The sequence below is a fragment of the Mustela lutreola genome, chromosome 3 (assembly GCF_030435805.1).
Source record: "Mustela lutreola isolate mMusLut2 chromosome 3, mMusLut2.pri, whole genome shotgun sequence".
Classification (NCBI taxonomy): domain Eukaryota; kingdom Metazoa; phylum Chordata; class Mammalia; order Carnivora; family Mustelidae; genus Mustela; species Mustela lutreola.
This window is the reverse complement of record NC_081292.1, coordinates 143,579,369-143,604,319: the sequence shown is the minus strand read 5'-3', so window position 1 is coordinate 143,604,319 and position 24,951 is coordinate 143,579,369. Positions and strand designations below refer to the sequence as shown.

The 24,951-nt window shown below is 40.7% G+C and overlaps 1 protein-coding gene across 4 annotated transcripts in view; it reads right to left on the bottom strand.

Annotated features, from left to right (window-relative positions):
* Positions 1–200: 200 nt before the first annotated feature.
* Positions 201–24,951, bottom strand: part of SLC25A12 (solute carrier family 25 member 12) — a 211,967-nt gene continuing 187,216 nt past the window's right edge. For all 4 annotated transcript variants that reach the window (XM_059167037.1, XM_059167034.1, XM_059167035.1 and 1 more), the window contains 5 exons: positions 13,475–13,615; positions 11,468–11,606; positions 8,753–8,911; positions 8,547–8,637; positions 201–842 (listed from right to left, as the gene is read on the bottom strand). In XM_059167037.1, coding sequence (XP_059023020.1) covers positions 641–842; positions 8,547–8,637; positions 8,753–8,911; positions 11,468–11,606; positions 13,475–13,615 — 732 coding nt within the window. In that variant the 3' untranslated portion in view covers positions 201–640. The remainder of the gene's footprint in view (positions 843–8,546; positions 8,638–8,752; positions 8,912–11,467; positions 11,607–13,474; positions 13,616–24,951) is intronic.

The following is a 24,951-nucleotide window of genomic DNA, read 5'->3' as shown; positions in this document are numbered from 1 at the left end:
ACAAGTCATTAGCCTGGCCCTCTGGCTTCCACTAGCATGCATCTTTTCCAAAGGATCTCTGATTCAGTGGTGTAAGCGCTTGGTCGTGTTATGCCTCCTATCAGCAAATACATTTTCATTCCAGAATGGAAAATGACGTGGGAATTAAATACATCCAATATTGATGCTTTATTTCCATAAGTCACCAATAAGAGAATGGATTTAATTTTAATACATTTATTTTTGTGTGACTCTTAATAAAACACTTTCAAAACATTCTGTACATTTCAAGCCACTTAGAACCGCAGTACATTCTATAAACGTGATTTGTTGGGATGAGGTGCCAAGATGTCTCTGTACAAAGATGTACAATATGTACAGTCACTATAAGTGCAAGCTGTGCAAAGCAGTCTAGAACACTAATTCATGCCAAGGCTTAGAAAACATTTCAACACTTAACACTAAAGCTCGAAACTGCGTTGTTGCTTTTTCCTGGGCAAATGATTACTTTATAAACAAATATATGTATATGTCATATAGAAAGAAGAGTCTGACTCCTCAGCTCAGTCAGCACCATGCAACTGACTGGATACATTACAGGGCTGCTCTTCTAGGCTTCTCTCTCCAGGGCACCATTTGGCCACACTCAACAGTTGTCTCATCACTGAGCTGCCGCCGCCACTGCCTTTGACTGAACTACAGCAATGCTAGGAGATTTAAATTTGGGGAGATAAAGGCCAAACTTGTTTTCAATGCCAGCGAAAGTGGCTGTGGCAAGTCTGTATCCACCGATGTGGTCGGGATTGGCAGGAGGAAGGTCTGCGATGCGTGACTTAGGTGTTGGTTCTGAGCCAGAGGGTTTGCTGTTGACAGGAAAAAGACAATGGTTAGCGTGCTCAAGACTGATGTGGATGGCCCAGGAGCACAGAAGCACGTTTCCAGTCTCACCCAGGTGCCACAGAGAGGAGTGTTTGTCCGGCTACTTTCTCATCATCTATGCTAAATTTCTCATGATTTATAGCTGCTTTGAAAGCATCACGTTTTTGATTTGGAAAAGAAATGGCCTCAATTTATAAATATATCTACAGAGAACAGAACAGAAGAAAACACTCTTAAATAATAACACCCTCAGAGAAGTAGGATTGGGAGTGTTTTTCTCTTTCATGTTTTCCATATTTTCTGCACTAAGCATAAACTGGTCATAAAAAGTTTACATTTTTTTTTTCATTTTGACATAGGTCAAAAGCTGATTTTTAAGTGGTAGACTCATGAACGCTATTACTAAATTTAAAGACACATAGATACAATACTTACTTTTACACAATCTGAAAGCACAGAAAACCCTGGAGTTGTAAGATTCCTATTCTCACATCCTACTTTGTAGAAGTCCCTCTACTCCTTGTTCAACAGCTACTTCCCTATTTGGCCTTTGAGCAAGGAAGGGGGGTTAAAGGTTTATGAGCTGAAGACCCAGGTATGAGATTTGATCATCTCCTGAAAAGCTGATAACTGCTTGCTTTAGGTACAACCTTGCCCACCCAACAGATTCAACAAGTAATTCCTTTTCTTTACAGCACAGGCTTCAAGTGGCCCAACTTCTGACCATGATTTCACCAGTAATTATGTCCATAAGCATAACCTCTCTCGAAAGGTTTTTTTCCCCTGTTTGTTAGCTCTAAGAACATCTACACCTAACTATAATAAAAATAATGAAGTCTCGCAGGTGTATGTCTTGATTGAGTCTTAGAAAGACTTGGAAAGAAAGTTTATGAAAGTGTTACTAATACAAATTTACATTATATCTGGTGAAAAGGCCATATCATGAAATTCAAATAATTAGGACCTAAATCCATGAAGCTCTGTATTTGCTTACATTAAAAAAAGACAACTTATTCACATAACATTAATTTGCTGCTTGCCTTCACTTCCCCCAAGTCACTGCTTTTTTTTTTTTTTTTTTTTTTTTTTTTATATTTTTTTTTTTTTATTTTTTATAAACATATATTTTTTATATACATATATTTTTATCCCCAGGTCTGTGAATCACCAGGTTTACACACTTCACAGCACTCACCAAATCACATACCCTCCCCAATGTCCATAATCCCACCCCCTTCTCCCCAACCCCCTCCCCCCGGCAACCCTCAGTTTGTTTTGTGAGATTAAGAGTCACTTATGGTTTGTCTCCCTCCCAATCCCATCTTGTTTCATTTATTCTTCTACCCACTTAAGCCTCCATGTTGCATCACCACTTCCTCATATCAGGGAGATCATATGATAGTTGTCTTTCTCTGCTTGACTTATTTCGCTAAGCATGATACGCTCTAGTTCCATCCATGTTGTTGCAAATGGCAAGATTTCATTTCTTTTGATGGCTGCATAGTATTCCATTGTGTATATATACCACATCTTCTTGATCCATTCATCTGTTGATGGACATCTAGGTTCTTTCCATAGTTTGGCTATTGTGGACATTGCTGCTATAAACATTCGGGTGCATGTGTCCCTTTGGATCACTACATTTGTATCTTTAGGGTAAATACCCAATAGTGCAATTGCTGGGTCATAGGGCAGTTCTATTTTCAACATTTTGAGGAACCTCCATGCTGTTTTCCAGAGTGGCTGCACCAGCTTGCATTCCCACCAACAGTGTAGGAGGGTTCCCCTTTCTCCGCATCCTCGCCAGCATCTGTCATTTCCTGACTTGTTGATTTTAGCCATTCTGACTGGTGTGAGGTGATATCTCATTGTGGTTTTGATTTGTATTTCCCTGATGCCAAGTGATATGGAGCACTTTTTCATGTGTCTGTTGGCCATCTGGATGTCTTCTTTGCAGAAATGTCTGTTCATGTCTTCTGCCCATTTCTTGATTGGATTATTTGTTCTTTGGGTGTTGAGTTTGCTAAGTTCTTTATAGATTCTGGACACTAGTCCTTTATCTGATATGTCGTTTGCAAATATCTTCTCCCATTCTGTCAGTTGTCTTTTGATTTTGTTAACTGTTTCCTTTGCTGTGCAAAAGCTTTTGATCTTGATGAAATCCCAGTAGTTCATTTTTTCCCTTGCTTCCCTTGCCTTTTGCGTTGTTCCTAGGAAGATGTTGCTGCGGCAGAGGTCGAAGAGGTTGCTGCCCGTGTTCTCCTCAAGGATTTTGATGGATTCCTTTCGTACATTGAGGTCCTTCATCCATTTTGAGTCTATTTTTGTGTGTGGTGTAAGGAAATGGTCCAATTTCATTTTTCTGCATGTGGCTGTCCAATTTTCCCAGCACCATTTATTGAAAAGGCTGTCTTTTTTCCATTGGACATTCTTTCCTGCTTTGTCGAAGATTAGTTGACCATAGAGTTGAGGGTCTATTTCTGGGCTCTCTATTCTGTTCCATTGATCTATGTGTCTGTTTTTGTGCCAGTACCATGCTGTCTTGATGATGACAGCTTTGTAATAGAGCTTGAAGTCCGGAATTGTGATGCCACCAACGTTGGCTTTCTTTTTCAATATCCCTTTGGCTATTCGAGGTCTTTTCTGGTTCCATATAAATTTTAGAATTATTTGTTCCATTTCTTTGAAAAAGATGGATGGTACTTTGATAGGAATTGCATTAAATGTGTAGATTGCTTTAGGTAGCATAGACATTTTCACAATATTTATTCTTCCAATCCAGGAGCATGGAACATTTTTCCATTTCTTTGTGTCTTCCTCAATTTCTTTCATGAGTACTTTATAGTTTTCTGAGTATAGATTCTGTGTCTCTTTGGTTAGGTTTATTCCTAGGTATCTTATGGTTTTGGATGCAATTGTAAATGGGATTGACTCCTTAATATCTCTTTCTTCTGTCTTGCTGTTGGTGTAGAGAAATGCAACTGATTTCTGTGCATTGATTTTATATCCTGACACTTTACTGAATTCCTGTATAAGTTCTAGCAGTTTTGGAGTGGAGTCTTTTGGGTTTTCCACATATAGTATCATATCATCTGCGAAGAGTGATAATTTGACTTCTTCTTTGCCGATTTGGATGCCTTTAATTTCCTTTTGTTGTCTGATTGCTGAGGCTAGGACCTCTAGTACGATGTTGAATAGCAGTGGTGATAATGGACATCCCTGCCGTGTTCCTGACCTTAGCGGAAAAGCTTTCAGTTTTTCTCCATTGAGAATGATATTTGCGGTGGGTTTTTCATAGATGGCTTTGATGATATTGAGGTATGTGCCCTCTATCCCTACACTTTGAAGAGTTTTGATCAGGAAGGGATGTTGTACTTTGTCAAATGCTTTTTCAGCATCTATTGAGAGTATCATATGGTTCTTGTTCTTACTTTTATTGATGTGTTGTATCACATTGACTGATTTGCGGATGTTGAACCAACCTTGCAGCCCTGGAATAAATCCCACTTGGTCGTGGTGAATAATCTTTTTAATGTACTGTTGAATCCGATTGGCTAGTATTTTGTTGAGTATTTTCGCATCTGTGTTCATCAAGGATATCGGTCTATAGCTCTCTTTTTTGGTGGGATCCTTGTCTGGTTTTGGGATCAAGGTGATGCTGGCCTCATAAAATGAGTTTGGAAGTTTTCCTTCCATTTCTATTTTTTGGAACAGTTTCAGGAGAATAGGAATTAGTTCTTCTTTAAATGTTTGGTAGAATTCCCCCGGGAAGCCGTCTGGCCCTGGGCTTTTGTTTGTTTGGAGATTTTTAATGACTGTTTCAATCTCCTTACTGGTTATGGGTCTGTTCAGGCTTTCTATTTCTTCATGGTTCAGTTGTGGTAGTTTATATGTTTCTAGGAATGCATCCATTTCTTCCAGATTGTCAAATTTATTGCCGTAGAGTTGCTCATAGTATGTTCTTATAATAGTTTGTATTTCCTTGGTGTTAGTTGTGATCTCTCCTCTTTCATTCATTATTTTATTTATTTGGGTCCTTTCTCTTTTCTTTTTGATAAGTCGGGCCAGGGGTTTATCAATTTTATTAATTCTTTCAAAGAACCAGCTCCTAGTTTCGTTGATTTGTTCTATTGTTTTTTTGGTTTCTATTTCATTGATTTCTGCTCTGATCTTTATGATTTCTCTTCTCCTGCTGGGCTTAGGGTTTCTTTCTTGTTCCTTCTCCAGCTCCTTTAGGTGTAGGGTTAGGTTGTGTACCTGAGACCTTTCTTGTTTCTTGAGAAAGGCTTGTACCGCTATATATTTTCCTCTCAGGACTGCCTTTGTTGTGTCCCACAGATTTTGAACCGTTGTATTTTCATTATCATTTGTTTCCATGATTTTTTTCAATTCTTCTTTAATTTCCCGGTTGACCCATTCATTCTTTAGAAGGATACTGTTTAGTCTCCATGTATTTGGGTTCTTTCCAAACTTCCTTTTGTGGTTGAGTTCTAGCTTTAGAGCATTGTGGTCTGAAAATATGCAGGGAATGATCCCAATCTTTTGATACCGGTTGAGTCCTGATTTAGGACCGAGGATGTGATCTATTCTGGAGAATGTACCATGTGCACTAGAGAAGAATGTGTATTCTGTTGCTTTGGGATGAAATATTCTGAATATATCTGTGATGTCCATCTGGTCCAGTGTGTCATTTAAGGCCTTTATTTCCTTGCTGATCTTTTGCTTGGATGACCTGTCCATTTCAGTGAGGGGAATATTAAAGTCCCCTACTATTATTGTATTGTTGTTTATGTGTTTCTTTGATTTTGTTATTAATTGGTTTATATAGTTGGCTGCTCCCACGTTGGGGGCATAGATATTTAAAATTGTTAAATCTTCTTGTTGGACAGACCCTTTGAGTATGATATAGTGTCCTTCCTCATCTCTTATTACAGTCTTTGGCTTAAAATCTAATTGATCTGATATAAGGATTGCCACTCCTGCTTTCTTCTGATGTCCATTAGCATGGTAAATTCTTTTCCACCCCCTCACTTTAAATCTGGAGGTGTCTTCGGGCTTAAAATGTGTTTCTTGGAGGCAACATATAGATGGGTTTTGTTTTTTTATCCATTCTGATACCCTGTGTCTTTTGACAGGGGCATTTAGCCCATTCACATTCAGGGTAACTATTGAGAGATATGAATTTAGTGCCATTGTATTGCCTGTAAGGTGACTGTTACTGTATATGGTCTCTGTTCCTTTCTGATCTACCACTTGTAGGCTCTCTCTTTGCTTAGAGGACCCCTTTCAATATTTCCTGTAGAGCTGGTTTGGTATTTGCAAATTCTTTCAGTTGTTGTTTGTCCTGGAAGCTTTTAATCTCTCCTTCTATTTTCAATGATAGCCTAGCTGGATATAGTATTCTTGGCTGCATGTTTTTCTCGTTTAGTGCTCTGAAAATATCATGCCAGCTCTTTCTGGCCTGCCAGGTCTCTGTGGATAAGTCAGCTGCCAATCTAATATTTTTACCATTGTATGTTACAGACTTCTTTTCCCGGGCTGCTTTCAGGATTTTCTCTTTGTCATTGAGACTTGTAAATTTTACTATTATGTGACGGGGTGTGGGCCTATTCTTATTTATTTTGAGGGGCATTCTCTGAACCTCCTGAATTTTGATGCTTGTTCCCTTTGCCATATTGGGGAAATTCTCCCCAATAATTCTCTCCAGTATACCTTCTGCTCCCCTCTCACTTTCTTCTTCTTCTGGAATCCCAATTATTCTAATGTTGTTTCGTCTTATGGTGTCACTTATTTCTCGAATTCTCCCCTCGTGGTCCAGTAGCTGTTTGTCCCTCTTTTGATCAGCTTCTTTATTCTCTGTCATTTGGTCTTCTATATCACTAATTCTTTCTTCTGCCTCATTTATCCTAGCAGTGAGAGCCTCCATTTTTGATTGCACCTCATTAATAGCTTTTTTGATTTCAACTTGGTTAGATTTTAGTTCTTTTATTTCTCCAGAAAGGGCTTTTATATCTCTCGAGAGGGTTTCTCTAATATCTTCCATGCCTTTTTCGAGCCCGGCTAGAACCTTGAGAATTGTCATTCTGAACTCTAGATCTGACATATTACCGATGTCTGTATTGATTAGGTCCCTAGCCTTCGGTACTGCCTCTTGTTCTTTTTTTTGTGGTGAATTTTTACGTCTTGTCATTTTGTCCAGATAAGAGTAAATGAAGGGGCAAGTAAAATACTAAAAGGGTGGCAACAACCCCAGGAAAATATGCTTTAGCCAAATTAGAAGAGATCCAAAATCGTGAGTGGGGAGAAAGGGGATAAAAAGAGGTTCAAAAAGGAAGAAAGAAAAAAGAAAAAAAAAAAAAAAAAAAAAAAAGAAAAGAATTTTTTTTTAAAAAAGAAAACACCTAAGAAAAATGTAAAAAAATATATATATATATTAGATAAACTAGTAAAAAATCGTTAAAAAAGAAAAAGGTAACAGTTAAAAAAAAAAAAATTTTACCCGAAGGCGAGAAAAAAAAAAAAAAAAAAAAAAAATGAAAAAGAAAAAATTAAATTAACTGCAAGACTAAAAAAAATCACAGGAAAAAAGCCATGAGTTCCGTGCTTGGCTTTCTCCTCCTCTGGAATTCTGCTGCTCTCCTTGGTATTGAAACCGCACTCCTTGGTAGGTGAGCTTGGTCTCGGCTGGATTTCTTGTTGATCTTCTGGGGGAGGGGCCTGTTGTAGTGATTTTCAAGTGTCTTTGCCCCAGGCGGAATTACACCGCCCTTACCCGGGGCCGGGGTGAGTAATCCGCTCGGGTTTGCTTTCAGGAGCTTTTGTTCCCTGAGCGCTTTCCGTAGAGTTCCAGAGGACGGGAATACAAATGGCGGCCTCCTGGTCTCCGGCCCGGAGGAGCCGAGAGCCCAGGGCCCCACTCCTCAGTGCGCCCTCAGAGAACAGCGCCCAGTTACTCCCGTCTGCCTGACCTCCGGCCGCGCTCCGAGCTCACCGAGCCTGCGACCGGTTCAAGGTAACACGGAGCTGCGAGCTTACTGTCGGCTCTGTCTCTGTAGCCGGCTTTCCCGTTCCAATACCCGCAAGCTCTGCGACACTCAGACACCCCCGATCCTTCTGTGACCCTGCGGGACCTGAGGCCACGCTGACCCCGCGTGGGCTTCGGCCCGGTTTAGCCTCTGGAGCGATGTCCCTCCGCGGAGCAGACTTTTAAAAGTCCTGATTTTGTGCGCGGTTGCTCCGCCGCTTGCCGGGAGCCGGCCCCTCCCCCCGGGGTCTATCTTCCCGTCGCTTTGGATTCACTTCTCCGCCGGTCCTACCTTTCAGAAAGTGGTTGTTTTTCTGTTTCCAGAATTGCTGTTCTTCTTCTCTTCGATCTGCCGATGGATTTTCAGGTGTTTGCAATCTTTAGATAAGCTATCTAGCTGATCTCCGGCTAGCTGAAGCAGTCTCAGCTTGCTACTTCTCCGCCATCTTGACTCCTCCCCCCAAGTCACTGCTTAACCCTGTGTATGATGTCCCCTGACCAAGGTCTTACTGCCCTCATACTTTAGCTTCTCAAGCCCACTGGTTCTGTAGGATTCTCTGTCGAACCCAGTTCTAAGAGTTCCAAAAATGCCTCTGTAGGCCGAACAAAGACCTAGTTTGGTTTCAGTGCTTTCTTTTACAAGAAGTTGAACAGCTGCACTTACAGGCCTCCAAAATCAATGTAAAACCACCGCTGGAGAAGTTCATAGGTGACCAAGGTAACACCAAACTGGGGAGAAGATCGAAACACTCGAGCTGAAAAAGAGAAGGGAGTGGGGCTACTGAACATGACTGTGGCAAAGTCAATGGGTGAGTAATGGGAGCAGGTCCCTAACACCAGCCAGCCATTCTGTATGGCCGTCATCCCTACCTGCAGTCCCCTTCCAAAATGCTGAGGGCCCCTCTTCCCGGAGTATCTTCCTGAAACAGTCAATGACACCACTGTATGTCGTCTGGCCTGCACGGGCGGCCACTTGCAGTCTGGTCTTGATGACATCAGCGGGAGTCACCAGAGAAGCTGCAGGCACACCTTTCAGGAGAAAGACACATTTAAGTCATCCAAAGTACCTTATAAAGAACAGAAATACTGCTAACATCTAACATACAATTAGCAACTTAAACTGCTCTAACCAAAGTTTCTTAAACAGATGCCTGGGAACTCATGGAAAAAAGGATACATGAGCCTATTAGCTGCTTCCATATGGAATAAAATTCTTTTTTCTTTCTGAATTAGGAAAATCACTCTAATTGCATGATCCCAAAGAACTATGAGAGGAAAAAACGCAGCAATATTACTAGGACAATTCCCAAGTATTCTCATTTAGGTTTCAGTTATTTTACCTCCTTTTTTTTTTTTGGTAAATAAGATACAAGTATTTTTGTATATACTAAGAAATGAGGACACTGCCTGTTTAATAAGATGCTAAATGTAGTGGGGTTATTTTGCTGAATCTGTCACCTTACTGTGTAAGGTGAAGGTCAATACTCATATCCCCTCACCTGTTTGAGGGGCTACCTCGAGAGTAGAGTGGGACCCTTTTCAGACACACTTACATGACAGAAGTCATCACAACGGGAGCTGAGGAGGCTAGGCAACTAGTTAAGGAGCAACAGAAGAAGTGATCATCAAAAGGCCTTATCATCTACCCCTTGTGCCTGAGCTTCCTGGGGTCATGCTGAGACTGATCAGCAGTGAGACACCCAAGAGAGATTTCACAACCACATTATAAAAATATAAAACAAAGCTTATAAAACAAAGCTGGGAACAAAGGAGCAAGATAACATTCCTCAGAGGGATGATATTCAATTTGGCCTTAACACCACTGAATCCTTGTGGGGCAGATGGAACTGGCGGACGTGTGAGGACCACTGTTGCAGGATGACGCGATTCCTATCCCTCCGCGTGACCCTGTGCCGTATTTCCATGGAACTAGGTAAATTGCCTGTCTTTGGAATGTTCTTAATTTTAAATGTTCTTAGGGCCTGCCAGCAAGGCTTTACTGGTAAAAATTAGAAAAAATCATCTCTTGTTCTGAAAACTGACATCAAGTATCTGTGGGCAAGAAGTTGGTGCTGACAGTTCCATGGAAATGTTTACTTCCATCAATCACTGGCAAAATGCCTGTCCACGACTGGACTGTTCTTTCGCTGTTTCTTTGTTTTGTTTTGTCTTGCTGCTGACTGGAAAGCACAGGCAAGAGCTTGGAGGGAATATCCGCCGGCCCCATTTACAAGTGGGAGACTTTGGTGAGCACCAGAAAGGGGCTGCACAAGCACTCAGCGCCAGCACGGAGCAGGTAGCTTTCCCGGCTTCCAGTCAACTCAAGTAACAAATGCCAGAGAACATGGGATTTGCTGGACCCCCATATAAGGGCTCAGAGCCCCCGGGGAGAGTTTTGTAACCATCACAAGTCACTCCCTATCATCGTGGGTGAGAACAAGAACGTAGTCGGGCTCAACCCCCTCCGAACCCCACCATACACACTACGCTCCAGGAAGTTCTCTGGCTGTCGGGCTGTCTAGCCAGGGCAGCAGAGGAGGATGAATCCAGTGAGAGCTACGCAGTACCATGAGCCCAGTCAGTCAGACCGACGCCAAGCATTTGGACACTAGGCTTGAGTTTGTGTTCACCCTTCATGTTTCTATACTGGGCCAGCAGTAATGGGGAACAAATACACGCCCTTTCCTTCTTCTGTCATTTCTGAGAGCTGGTACAGCCAAGGACACCTGGTCCTCCACTTCTATCCCAAGTCAGCTCCTTCAAGAGGAAGGCTAGGCCTGTGAGATCGGAAGGAAGCATCTTAGTACCTCCCTGAATTTGTTGTGCTCCTCTTTCAGATGGAATCTCTTTTGTGTCTACTTCAGGAATTCAGACCAAATGAAGATCTTCATTTATTCCACTGACATTTGAGCTCCTATTATTACTACGCTGACCACAAAGGGAAAGTAAAAATGAAGAAGATGAAACTCTTGCCCTCAAAAAGCTCCCAGCCTAGTACAGAAAACAAACTTATGCAAATAACTATTATAAAGAGAGTGTTAAGGGACAGAGAAGACATGCCAACTGCATATAGTATTGCTTACTTGTATCTAAAGAGAATGATGGTAGAAGGAACATGGATAGTATCATGGAGAAAGTTCAATTTTGAGCCAATCATGTAGACTTCATCATGCAGAAATAGCAAGTGAGGCATGCTAGACCTGGGCATCACATGAGGTACAATGAAGCAACTGATCTGATGAAGAACTCTTCCACCTTAATGCTTAGCTTGGATGTACCCAAGGTTTCAGGGGCACAGGAGGCTAAGAAGCGTGTTAATGATGAAAGCCCAATTTAGATGGGCAGATCTAATTTGGCCCTGAGTTGCTAAGCTGCATTACGCTGTTTATCCACATTATGCAAATGTAATTAACTCTCATCAGAATTACAGCACATCCCACAAAGGAGAAAAAGCAATCATATTTAAACTAAGTCAGATACAAACAATAATCCTTCCAGAAAAAAAGGCGGACAGTACACAGACATTCTGTAAAGACCATGGAGGGGGAGGATTCTTTGGTTTAAAAAAAAAAAAAAAGTTGTTACCTGCCATGGCTCCGGCTGCAAGGAGATTCACACCTCCCACGTGTCCACCTTCATCAGCCAGAAGCAGTTTGCAGTGAGCATAAACAGGAAAATAGATGGCAGAGAAGGGAATGTCTCGGAGGAAACACGCTTTGGCACCCTGTCACAAGTGAGGAAATAGTACAAAACAGTTGTATAAACAGGGCCATGAATGCCCACAAGGGATCCGGGGGTGACAAGTCTTAGGTGTCCCCTCAAACAGCACGGGGACTGAGTGGAATGGAAATGGGAGGGGAAAGAGAGGGGCACAGGAAATGTACCTGGCTCAAACTCTGAGAAAGGCCGGAGGACCCTGGAGACCTAGAGTTCGTTAACTGGGTAATGATGTTATCCTGACAACTAAGAATTTTCTGACATTTCCGTACAGATTCAGATTTTAAGGTTAATAAAAAGTCAGGTCTCAAACCTCCAGGCTGCCTGTCCTGTGTGGCTTTGGTGGATGCGAGCAGGAGGCAAGATTGGGAACAGACTTGGAAACCTAATGTTGATAGCTTGATTCCAAAGCAACCAGCGAAGGCTGCCCACAAAACTAACAATTTGTCCATTCAATGCACACAGTGTAGAGCCTGTGAACTACCAGTTGAGCTATAGGCAGTGGCAATGAAAGAGAAAGATGATTATTCTAGGGAACGGGAAAAAGAAACCACCAACCTTCCCTCCTCAGTCCCCAGGTCCTAGGTAGCAGAGGACTGTGGGGGAACTGGGAAAAATTCTTTCAGCAGAAGTTTCCACTGGAATAGAAAGCCTCCCCAGGATAGCTTGCCTCAGTGACTGAGGAAAAATAAACACCTTCCTCGACTTGGTCAGTAGCCTAGCTATTCTCCCACCCAGGGCTTGACCTAGCCAGCTGAAAACTCCCATCTTCGGCCTTCGTTTCCCTACTGGTTCTGTTTTCAAAAGACAAACTCAAACATAAAAAAAAAAAAAAAAAAAAAAAAAAAAAATCCAAGGACTCTCTGAAGATGATACAGACAAGCAATATTAACAAATTTAGCTCTCAAAGGGAATTCCAAAAAGGATGGGAATGGGGGGTAGAAGGGAGGAAATGTGGACAGAATGCTCTCCAGATAGCCGCCACTGGTCTGCAGGTGTCCTAAGAGCCCTGTACCTGCCTGTGTGATTCTAGTCGAGAGAATTTCTAATTTCCAATTTGTAGCTACAGAAGCACATTACACATTTCTACAGTGATAGATCTATAAATAACTCAGATGCTGTAGAAACACAGTTGTCTAATAGCAGCCAAATTTACGTATTCCCCCCTTCTGCCAGGCAAAAGAATGGAAAGAAATACTCTTCCTTGTTTAAGAACAATCATAGCTTCTGCTCCATTACATCTGATCTGTAATGACGGGAGTAAGTACACCTGCAGGGAAGGAATCTGTTGACTGGCATTTTGTTAAAGGACAGTACACTCTGTGTTGTCTTTTTTTTTTTTTCTTTTTAATGGAATTCATTATTGACAAATCCCACCACTTAACTTCTTAAAGACCTGAATTCTCCCAAACTCTACTACTGTTTCACTGTGGTCAAATTATTAAGACAAACAGAAGCTCCTACTGGGAAGATAACAATAGAGATAACTCAGACTCAAAATAAACACAGAACTATTTTGAAGTCCGAAAACAGACCAAAGAGAACACCAAAGAAACTTCTCCCAAACCTGCCATCAAATCAAAGGCTGTGAGGCTAAAGTCAGCAGGTCTGCGGTGCGGGCCTCCCTCCCGGCTCCCTGCCGGCAGCTTCGTAAAGGCTGAAGGGACAACGGGAGAGTGTGTTTGTATATCCTACTGCCTCGCATAAAAGTGTCCTGATTTTGTTTTTTTGTCTGGTTTTGTACTCAAGGGACTACCCTGCTGTACAAAATTGCTTTTCCACTTTGTGGGGAGAAGCCAGGTCTCCACATTCTTTCATGTTCTATTGAGTACATGACAAGCTCTCTACTGAGATCGCCCGAGGGAATCTACTCACCTTATACAGACCAAAAAGCCCCAGGTCCCGAAGTACATTCAGGGCACTGACCCTGGGTCCTGTGGTGATCTCTCCAGCTACCTGCAGGCGAATCTTTACTATCTCCAGTGGATTAGTAAAGATGACTTGAGAGCCGCCAGCCTACAGGCAAGGGGGGGAAGAGACAGAAGCAGATTTCCAAATCAGAGACCGACTGGAGTGTTACCAAGAAAAGTCCAGAAAACCTCTACAGGGCACTACTTTACTGCTCCCTCTTCCCAGGGGAATGAGAGTCCCACACTTCGGCCGATGCTAGAGGGGCTCCCAGGGATGATCCCGAACTCAGTTGCAAGCCAATCTATGTTTGGGTTTGCTTTAATTTGAAATATCAAGGGTATTTCTCAAACCAGTCTTTCCAGAGTCAACCCAGCCTTAACCAAAATGGCAAAACTAATAAATGCATTTGGAAAGCAAAGTGAAGCCAGATGAGGCAGAGGGGGAGCTCCCCAATTAAAGGGAAAGAGATGGTAGAAGCCTGGTCGGTATCTTTCATAAGCTGGAGGTAAAATTTGGACCTACGAGGGTCACTTTTCTCTTAGCAAGCACCCACTTTTAGCTCAGCCCCCTGCTTCTGCTTCCTCAGACTGTAGGGCAATTAACACAACTTTGCCCCACAGAGGTGTCTTCAGAGGGGAAAAGGCTCCCCTGGCTCAAATTCTAAAATGTATTATATACTGAGGAAAATTCCTGAGACAGATACATAACTAAAGGAGAGAATTTAGAAAGGCACTTTGAGTGCCAAGACAAAACCAGAAAAGCTCTGCTGGGAAATGGTACATCTAGTTACCATGAGTACAAGACTAGCAAACCAAAGCACACTCCACAATGGTGGTGAGTGACAGGGATTTGAATTTGGATAATGAGGGTGTATTTGCATCTGAAATCTGTTAACTAGTGTGTGGGGGGGAGAAGAATGTTTAACAAAACTGCTACCATTTTTTTTCTTTTAGTTTTTGTAAGAAAAAAATGTGTTTGTACGGGTATGTGTATATGTGAAATATAAAAATAAAATTTTAAAGCATAAATATAGGGGCAGGTGGGTGGCTCAGTCAGTTAAATCTATGTCTTCAGCTCAGGTCATAATCTCAGGGTCCTGGGATCGAGGCCCCCTCTCCAGAGGCTCCCTGCGTACAGGGGAGTCTGCTTCTCCCTCTCCCTCTGCCTCCTCCCTCTGCTAGTGGCTCTGTCTCTTTCTCTTAAATAATAAATAAAATCTTTTAAAAAAATACAACATAAATATAAATATAAAATATATATATAATCTAAAAATGTATAAAATATAAATATAAATAAACTGTAAATATATATAAATATGTATGTATATATATATAAATATATATGTGTGTGTGTATATATATATATATCTCCACGAAGTGAAAAAAATCTCATTTGCTCTTCTCCATCTGAACTGCAGCTGTTTATATGACACAAGCATAACCATAGTCATATAATCATACTGTATAATCATAACTTCCCTGCGATAGCGTGGCACATGTGAAACAGGAACTAGGAAAGGCCTCACTGGGGCCCTCTAATTCCACAGGTATAGAAATCCTACAAATGATACCCGTGAAACTCACGTGCAGCATTCAATGACACTTCAACTCTCTAGCTTCACCCACATTCCTGTCCATGTTTCTAAAACCCACAGTCCTTCCAGTCCTACTTCCAAGGGGAAGCAAGTCTCAGCCCATTCTCCCAACCGGCTGGGAGCCACAAACCCCTCAATTCTGCCTGCTCCAATCCTGACTCCTTACTCCTCTGGACCCCAACGTCCACAAGTGCCAACACTGCCCCAAGATTCCTTTCCACTCTGTGGGGAGCCTGCTGTCCTAGATTCCCCAGGGCCCTGATCCCCCTTTTGTCCACCAAGCATGGGGGCGCAGCAATTTGCTATCTCTCTCTGGGTTTCCTGCCACTCCCACCTCCACACTCCATGCCACTGGCACACAAGCCCTTGGATGACAACTGACCCAATTTTACATGTTGATCTGCCTCTGTTTCCCTGCCTTATAATCTACTGCCCTGCAGGGAGGAGGAAGCATTTCAGTGTTTCAATCTAAGCAAGCAATACTCTCAAAAGGATTGCTGGGTGAAAAATTGTTAAAATGATAATCCAAGTAATTGCTCCCATAGCTAGTATTAAAGACCAGACCAACTGAAAAAGTTCATTACTTCCCTGAAACATCTTGTTTAAATAATGGTTGCAAAGACCATCCTTGGGAAAATGCACCTGACATTCTAAACTAAAGATTAAACAAAAAAACAAAACAGGGCGCCTGGGTGGCTCAGTGGGTTAAGCCGCTGCCTTCGGCTCAGGTCATGATCTCAGGGTCCTGGGATCGAGTCCCGCATCGGGCTCTCTGCTCAGCAGGGAGTCTGCTTCCCTATCTCTCTCTCTCTCTGGCTGCCTCTCCGTCTACTTGTGATTTCTCTCTGTCAAATTAATAAATAAAATCTTTAAAACAAAACAAAACAAAACAAAAAAAGGACAGAAACACAAATTTTTATTATAATCCACAAACTGTGCCACCACAAGATGATGTCAAACCTTGTGCGCCATTCATTAATTATGGACATCATGTTTAAACAAATACAAAGTTCTTCTATGTTTTTAATCACTGGTGAAGTTTAACATCCCACAGAGCAGGAGTACTCCAGCTGGCAGTTCCCCACCCCACAGCTCCGCCTCCCCTCCTTGCCAGATCATTTGGGAAATCATGATCAGTTGACTGAGACCTGGGTTCCTTCAACAGTTCACATTTCCTTCTGAGTGTGACATGTAACATCTAACACATTAGCTGCTATATGCTTTGAAGATCTGTTACCTAGAATGTATACTAAGTCCTGAGAACGTAATGGACGTAAGGACCAAACTAAACTGATTTGCATTTATATATACATCTGACAAGTGAGCATGTAAACAAGAAAGCAATGACACTATAGCAAGGCACACATTTATGAGTGTGTTTCACACTAATGAACTCTATTAGAAGGAAGAAAACGTCTAGCAATTGCGTAGTCTGTATATGCCTTAAAAATACGTATTTTAAAAAACTTGGGGCGCCTGGGTGGCTCTGTGGGTTAAAGCCTCTGCCTTCAGCTCTGGTCATGATCCAAGGGTCTTGAGATCAAGCCCCACATAGGCCTCTCTCCTCAGCAGGAAGTCTGCTTCCTCCTCTCTCTCTGCCTACTTGTGATCTCTGTCAAATAAATAAATAAAATCCTTAAAAAAAAACACAAAACTTTATGATAGGCCAGGAATATGTAGGCCAATAGTATCCAGAAACATTGAATGATTTTAGAAAAAATATTGTTATTTAAGTTGTCTAAAACTTTGGATATTTCCTAACACCTGAAGGGAAACATCCATGCCGAATATACACTCTCCTTTCCTAAAATCTGAGACTGACCACTATTTCACACATGTTAAACTGGAGACAGTGGGATGGGGGAAGGAAATCTGCAATTAATTCAACTGCTCTAGTAAGAATTCTAGTGACCCAGAACAAGGATTATGTTTTGTAACATTCTTAACCGTTTCCTCTCTGATAAACAAATACAGGAAAATAGCATTTCTCTTCTATTTTAAGGCTCTACTGATTGTAAGTGATATTATTACATTAAAAACAGCTTTTCCCAGAGAAAAACATAGTAAGCATAATCAATGAATATAATGGATTTCAGAAGTATTTAAATTGTGAAATAAAAATATGGTAACTTTTCAATGGGAAAAAGCATTTGTATTTTTAAAAATACACTAATATGTTTGCTGTTCTACAAATATGCAAGGATGTTTGCTACTTTAAAGAAGAAAACGAAACAAAAAAATGTAAATGCCCAATAAGGAAATAGTTAAATAGAAACAATTATAAGCTCTTAAGCAATAAGATCTGGTAATAAAATTATGCCAAACATAAAATATAGGTATGCACTGATCAAAATTAGTTTATCAAAATTAGAATGGCTTAGGCATGGAAATATTGGTTGCCTTCTGGAAAGAGCAATGAGTACATGAAAGAATTTTTAAAGCATAGCCTATTGTTCCTTTTAAATTCTGAATCATGAAATGTATTAACTACTCAAAAACAAGAAAAACAACAACAACAACAACAAAAAACCAAAAAATGAGAAACAGAACTTGTCTTAGAAACAATGGCTTCCTTTATAGATAGATCCTCTCTCACATTCTTGCCCATGATAAATTTCTTAATTTATATTACATTAACTGCCTCTTAAAAACTAGTCAGCACTAGTTATCTGCTGATCTGAAACTTTAAACAGGCTTACCCATCTATGTAGATATGAATATCAAATAAATCTAAGCAAATATAGCCCATGATCTGAAATAATAAAGATATATAAAATTTCAATGAAATCATGATGATACACAGCTCTATACTCGCAAATGGACTTGGTCTACTTTGACATCCTGATGCTTACAATAGGTAATACCAACCCATTCAACACGTTTGGTGAATGTTTTCAATCACCAGATCACCAAAATTAGCTTCTAAACTTCTAATGGTGAAATCTCCCTCTTCAAATTTGCTACTTATTCTTATAAAGAGAGGCAAACAATAATATTAAAACTTTGGGAGGCTTTCATTTTTCATTACTATGCATGAATTACAAAAGACACAATAATAGAGAACAAGTCTCATTTTAAATGAAAGTGATCTACAGATAACAGAAGTGGAAAGAATGTAAACACTTCCATTTAATCTTGTGTCACATAATTATTTTTTTAATGAGAAAATAAATCAACTAAAGTGGATGGTAAAAATTAGGAGAAAAAGGATGTAATACAGAGAAGTCACCGGGCCTCTGATGTGCCTGAGGCCAAAGGGTTGCACACAGGATTAGGCCTGTTCAACCTCCTGCCCTTAAAATCCTACCCCAGGGGCAGAGTCCACAAAGAGGCAGGGGGCTTGGCTCTGCTTGTGTCCAGTCTCCTGTTTCCTTTATTCTTTGATCTGTTTTCTCCTGTCTTTTGGAACTATTTCCCTCTAACCACAATCTGAACAATTCACTATAAAGTCTTCCCTATAGAGACCGATGAAAAATCTAACTTTAAGGCCACACCAGGAACTTGAACAAAATATGTGCATTTAAAAAAATCAAGCTAATGGGGCACCTGGGTGGCTCAGTGGGTTAAAGCCTCTGCTTTCAGCTCAGGTCATGATCCCAGGGTCCTGGAATGGAGCCACACATCGGGTCCTCTGCTCAGGGGGAAGCCTGCTTCCCCCCCCCCACCCCCACCTGTCTCTCTGCTTACTTGTGATCTCTGTCTGTCAAATAAATAAATAAAATCTTTTTTTTAAAAATCAAGCTAATTAAAGTCACACAAGTAGCTGTCACCAGGACTGACTCAAGAAGAATAGGAACAGTGACTCTGTCTCACATGCCATCAACTAAACATTCTTAGATAGTTTATAAAGCCATGGGGAATGCAATGGTTCTTTCTAAAATAGCCTAGGATCACGAAATAAACTGCAATTTGCTCTCTGCTGAGTCACTGATCTATGCCAGGGTGTTAGGATATGAATGAATAAAACCACACATAGCCCTAACTAGGGTAAGGGAAGTCAAAACCTCTGCGTACTTATCACAAAAATATATACGGACTCTGAACTTGTTCACCTATATATGTGTGCTCAGGTAAGTATGTGAGCATCAAGTGGGGAGCACAGTGATCCCTGCCATGGAAGTTGGAGATACTATTTCCAACAACTCTTCAGAGATATGCAGACTCAGTTTGCTGAGGAAGACCCAGCATAATGGCTGGTCATCGACGAATCCTGGCCCTAGACTTAGTCAATGCTCCAACGAATGAGGGGACGTCTTGCTGCACCTATGGGTGTGGACACCCATAGGCCGAAGGGAGGAAGCATGGAAGAATAGAAAGATTCTAGGTTTGTTGACCTATGCTGTCTTTCACTTTGTAACCTTGGACAGGTCATAACCGTCCAGTCCTTGGTTTCCTAATATGAAAACAGGGATCCCAACAACTTACCCTATGTACCTCACAGAGCTCTGTGACACGAGTGTGAGAGCACCGTGCAGACTGAAAGCAAGCTCTCAAGGGAACAGATGTATTCGTCAGGAGCTATGTTTACACAGGGCTAAGAATATCTGCAACACGATACAATTACACTAGCCTTTTGCTGAGCACTAAATATGTTCTGAGTTAAAAGACTTCTGCCCATTCAGAAGTATACACTCTCTGAAAGAGGGGAAGGTGATCAGGCAGGTATGGGCTCTGGTTAGACTTTAAACAGAAAAACAGGTACGTACCAATGGGACATTTTAAAAATACATATAGATTGGTTTATTTAGACTAATAAACTTTCTGCATTTTTGACTTAAAAAGACCTTACATTTTCTTTCCCTTTTAAGTTTATAGATATGTCTAAGAAACTCTATGTAATCTTTTCTTTGAACAAACAACTGCAGAGGGGGCAGGTCAACATGGTGGTAGAGGAAAACTTGGAACACACCAAATCCTACAGCTACATATAGAACAATTCTCTCTGGGGGAAAAAAAAAAAAAGTGAAAACTAGCTCGACAGTCCTCCACAACAACGGGTAAAAAGACCACACTGAGACAGGTAAAAGAGGCAGAGATGCAGTATGGCCCAAAACCCCACCCGCACTGGGATGACCCACAAGCAAGAGTGACCCGGTTGTACAGAGACAACCCGTGAGGAGCAAAAGGTTCAAGTTCCACATGAGGCACCCCAACCCTTGGGACCTGTACCAGAGAGACAAGTCCCCAAAACATCTGGCTTTAAACACCAAGAGATCCAAAAGGCTAAAGGAAACTGAGTCTCTGCTTTTAGAGTGTTCATGCACACACTCATTCACCCTATGACCCAGCACAAAAGCAGCAGGTTAGAGGGCACTGAGACCACATGTGATGGAGATTCACTGGCTAGGCAGAAGGCATCTCCTGGAAGAAGAGAGGTCTGTTGGAACCCTCTGAGGATGAGGATGCTGACAGGTACAATTCTGCACTCTTCTCCTGCCTTGGTAGTGCTGGCCCTAGTAGGCATCATTCTTGCACTCTTCTTCTCCTTGCTAGCATCACTTGTCCTAACCTTGCACTCTCCTGGTGCCTTGCTCTGCTAAACCCAGTGGGCAGTCTTACCCCAGCCCTGCTCACCCTGATAAGTGAGCTTATCCTGGCTGAGCACTACCATGAGGCCCTGCCAAAGCACAGAGGGGATGACCCTTGAGCATTTGTAGTCAGGGGACTGCCATTTCTGGGCCCATGGGACTGAAACAATTGGAGACACAGTTCTTAACAGGCTACCACCCCCACGGTACACAGGCAACAGACAGAAACACACCCCCATCTTCCTGTGAGCGTTTCTTCAAGACTGGGAGAGTCAGCTGTTTTGCTTAATATAGAAAAACAAAGAGAGAGAGTCAGAGGAAACAGGAATGTGTTCCAAATCAGAACAAGACAAAATCCCAGGAAAAAAATCTCAATGAAATGGAGAGAAGTCATTTACCTAATAAAAAAGTCAAAGTAATGGTTATAAAGATGTTTACCAATCTCAGGAGAAAAATGAATGAATAATAGAACTTCAATAAGTGACATATAATGTAAGAAAGTACAAAAAAGAGAAGCTGAAAAATCCAGTAATTGAACTGAAAAATAAACCAGATGGATTCAACAGCAGACCAGATAAAAGAAAAGAAAGGCTCAGTCACCTAGAAGACAGAGTAGTGGAACTCATCCAAACAGAGGGACAAAAAGAAAAAATTATTTAAAAAGTAAAGATAGCTTATGGGACTCATAGAACAACATCAAGCAGAACAGACTGAATAACAGGAGTCCTAAAAGGAGAAAAGAGAGCAAAGGGGACAAAAAACTTATTTGAGGAAATAATGGCTGGACAGTCTCCTAACCAGGGGAACAAAACAGACATCCAGACACAGGAAGTCCAGAGAATTCCAAAAGACATGAACCCAAGCAGATTCAAAATAACACACATTACAATTAAATCTCAAAAGTTAGAGACTCTGAAAAGCAGCAAGAGAAAAAAGAACTTGGTATAGACAAGGGAACCTATGAGATTATTAGCAGTTTCTTCTTCTTCTTCTTCTTTTTTAAGATTTTATTTATTTATTCAACAGAGAGAGAGAGATCACAAGTAGGCAGAGAGGCAGGTGGAGGGAGAGGGAGAAGCAGGCTCCCTGCTGAGCAGAGAGCCTGATGCAGGGCTCAATCCCAGGACCCTGAAATCATGACCTGAGCCAAAGACAGAGGCTTAACCCACTGAGCCACCTAGGTGCCCCAATTATTAGATTTTTCAACAGGAACTTTGCAAGCTAGAAGAAAATGGCATGATACATTCAGTACTGAAAGCAAAAAATTTCCAACCAAGACTACTCTACCTGGCAAGATTATCATTCAGAACTGAAGGAGGGAGAGAAAGTTTTCCAGACAAGCAAAAGCTAAAGGAGCTCATCACAGCCTAAAAAGAAAAAACTGGCCTAAAAAGAAATGTTAAGGAGACCTCTTTAAGCTGAAAAGAGAGGGTACTGATTAGTAACCAGATAACATTGAAAGTAAAAATCTCATCAGTAGAGGTAAATATATAGCCAAAATAATAGACTAACCACTTATAAAGCTAATGTGAAGGCTAAAAAATTAAAGCAGTAAAAATAACTATAACTACAAAAGGAGTTCAAAATGGTGATGGAGTAGGAAACCTTAGTTTCATCTGGTCCCAGGAATTCAGCTAGATGGCTATCAAATCATTCTGAACACCTGTGAGTGAACTCCACTGGAGATCTAAGAAAAGAATTGCTGCAGCTCTACAAATAAAAAGCAACCACATTCTGCAAGAATGACAAGATGGAAAAGCTCACCTCAAAAGAGAGAACAAGAGGCAGTACCGACTACCTAGGACCTAATCAGTATGGATATAAGATGTCAGAACTAGAATTCAGTATAACAATTATAAAGATACTAGCTAGGCTTGAAAAAAGCGTAGAAGACACTAGAGAATCCCTTTCTGGAGAAATAAAAGACCTAAATCAAACAAACCATAATCAAAAAGGCTATTAATGAGATGCAATAAAAATGGAGGTTCTAACTGCTAGGATAAATGAGGCAGAAGAGAGAATTAGTGATATAGAAGACCAAATGATAGAGAATAAGGAAGTTGAAAAAAAGATAAACAACTACTGGCAGGCTATCATTCAAAATAGGAGAGATAAAAAGCTTCCAGGACAAAAAGAAACTGAAAGAATTTGTGATCACTAAGCCATCCCTGTAAGAAATATTAAAGGGGATCCTATAAGTGAAGACAGAGCCCAAAAGTAACATAGATCAGAAAGGAACAGAGACAATATGCAGAAAACAGTGACTTTACAGGTATTACAATGGCATTAAATTCCTATCTTTCAATAGTTATTCTGAATGTAAATGGGCTAAAAGCTTCAATCAAAAGACACACGGTATGAGATTGAATAATTTAAAAAAAAAAAAAAAAGCAAGACCCATCTATAGGCTGTTCTCAAAAAACACATTTTAAAATATTTTTTTAAAAATATTTTATTTATTTATTTATTTATTTATCAATCAGAGAGAGAGAGAGACAGAGCACAAGCACAGGGAGTAGCAGGCAGAGGCAGAAGCAGGCTCCCCGCTAAGCAAAGAGCCCAATGCAGGACTTGATCCCAGGACTCTGGGATCATGATCTGAGCCAAAGGCAGACACTTAACCAACTGAGCCACCAAGGCATCGCTGCAAGAGACTCATTTTAGACCCAAAGACACCACCATATTGAAAATGAGGGGGTGGGAAACTATCATGCTAATGGACATCAAAAGAAAGCTGGGATGGCAATCCTTATATTAAACAAGTTAGATTTTTAAACCAAACACTGTAATAAGATGAGGAAGGACACTATATCATAATAAAGGGTCCATCCAACAAGAAGATCTAACAATTGTAAGTATTTATGCCCCTAGCAAGGGAGCAGCTAATTATATAAACCAACTAATAACAAAATTAAAGAAACACATTGATAATAATACAGTAAGAGCATGGAACTTTAACATCCCCCTCATTGCAATGGACAGATCACCTAAGCAGAAGATCAACAAGGAAACAAGGGCTTTGAATGACACACTGGACCAGATGGACTCTACAGATATAATCAGAGTATATAACAGAATACACATTCTTCTCAAGTGCGCATGGAACATTCTCCAGAACAGATGATACACACTGCATCACAAATCAGGTCTCAACCAGTACCAAAACCCTGGGATCACTCTCTGCATATTTTCAGACCATAATGCTTTGAAACTGGAACTCAATCACAAGAGGAAATTTGGAAAGAACTGAAATACATGGAGGCTAAAGAGCATCCTACTAAAGAAGGAATGTGCCAACCAGGACATTAAAGAAGAATTTAAGAAATTCATGGAAACAAATGAAAATGAAAACACAACTGTCCAACATCTTTGGAGGTCCTAAGAGGGTACTATAGAGCAATACGAGCTTTTCTCAAGAAACAAGAAAGTTCACACAAACTAATCTTACACCTAAAGGAGCTGGAGAAAGTATAGCAAATCAAGCCTAATCCAGTAGAAGAGAACTGATAAAGATGACAGCAGAAATCAAGGAAATAGAAACCAAAAGAATAGTACAACAGATCAATAAAACTAGGAGCTGCTTCTTCGAAAGAAGTAATAAGATTGATAAACCTCTAGCCAGACTTATCAAAAAGAAAACCTCCAGCTAGACTTAACAAAAAGAAAAGAGAAAGGACCCCCCCCCAAAAAAAATCATAAATGAAAGAGGACAGATCACAACCAACAGTGAAGAAATACAAACAATTAAAAGAACATATGATGACCAACTAAATGTCAACACATAGGACAATCTAGAAGAAACGGATACATTCCTAGAGACATATGAATTACCAAAACTGAAACAGGAAGAAATAGGAAACCTGAACAGACCCATAATCAATAAGGAAATTGAAACAGTAATCAAAAATCTCCTAATAAACAAGAGTCCAGGGCTGAATGGCTTCACAGGGGAATTCTACCAAGAATTTAAAGAAGAATTAATACCTATTCTTCCAAAGCTGCTTCAAAATATAGAAATAGAAAGAAAACTTCATATTCTTTCTGTGAGCCCAGCATTACTTTGATTCCAAAACCAGACAAGGACCCCACCAAAAAAGAGGAATTACAGACCAATATCCCTGATGAGCATGAATGCAAAAATTCTCACAAAGATACTAATTAGTAGGATCCAACAGGACATTAAAGGGATTATTCACCACGATCAAGTGGGATTTATTCCTGGGCAGGAAGGGTGGTTCAACATCCACAAATCAATTAATGTGATACACTATATTAATTAAAAAAAGGACAAGAACCATATGATCCCCTCAAAAAATGCA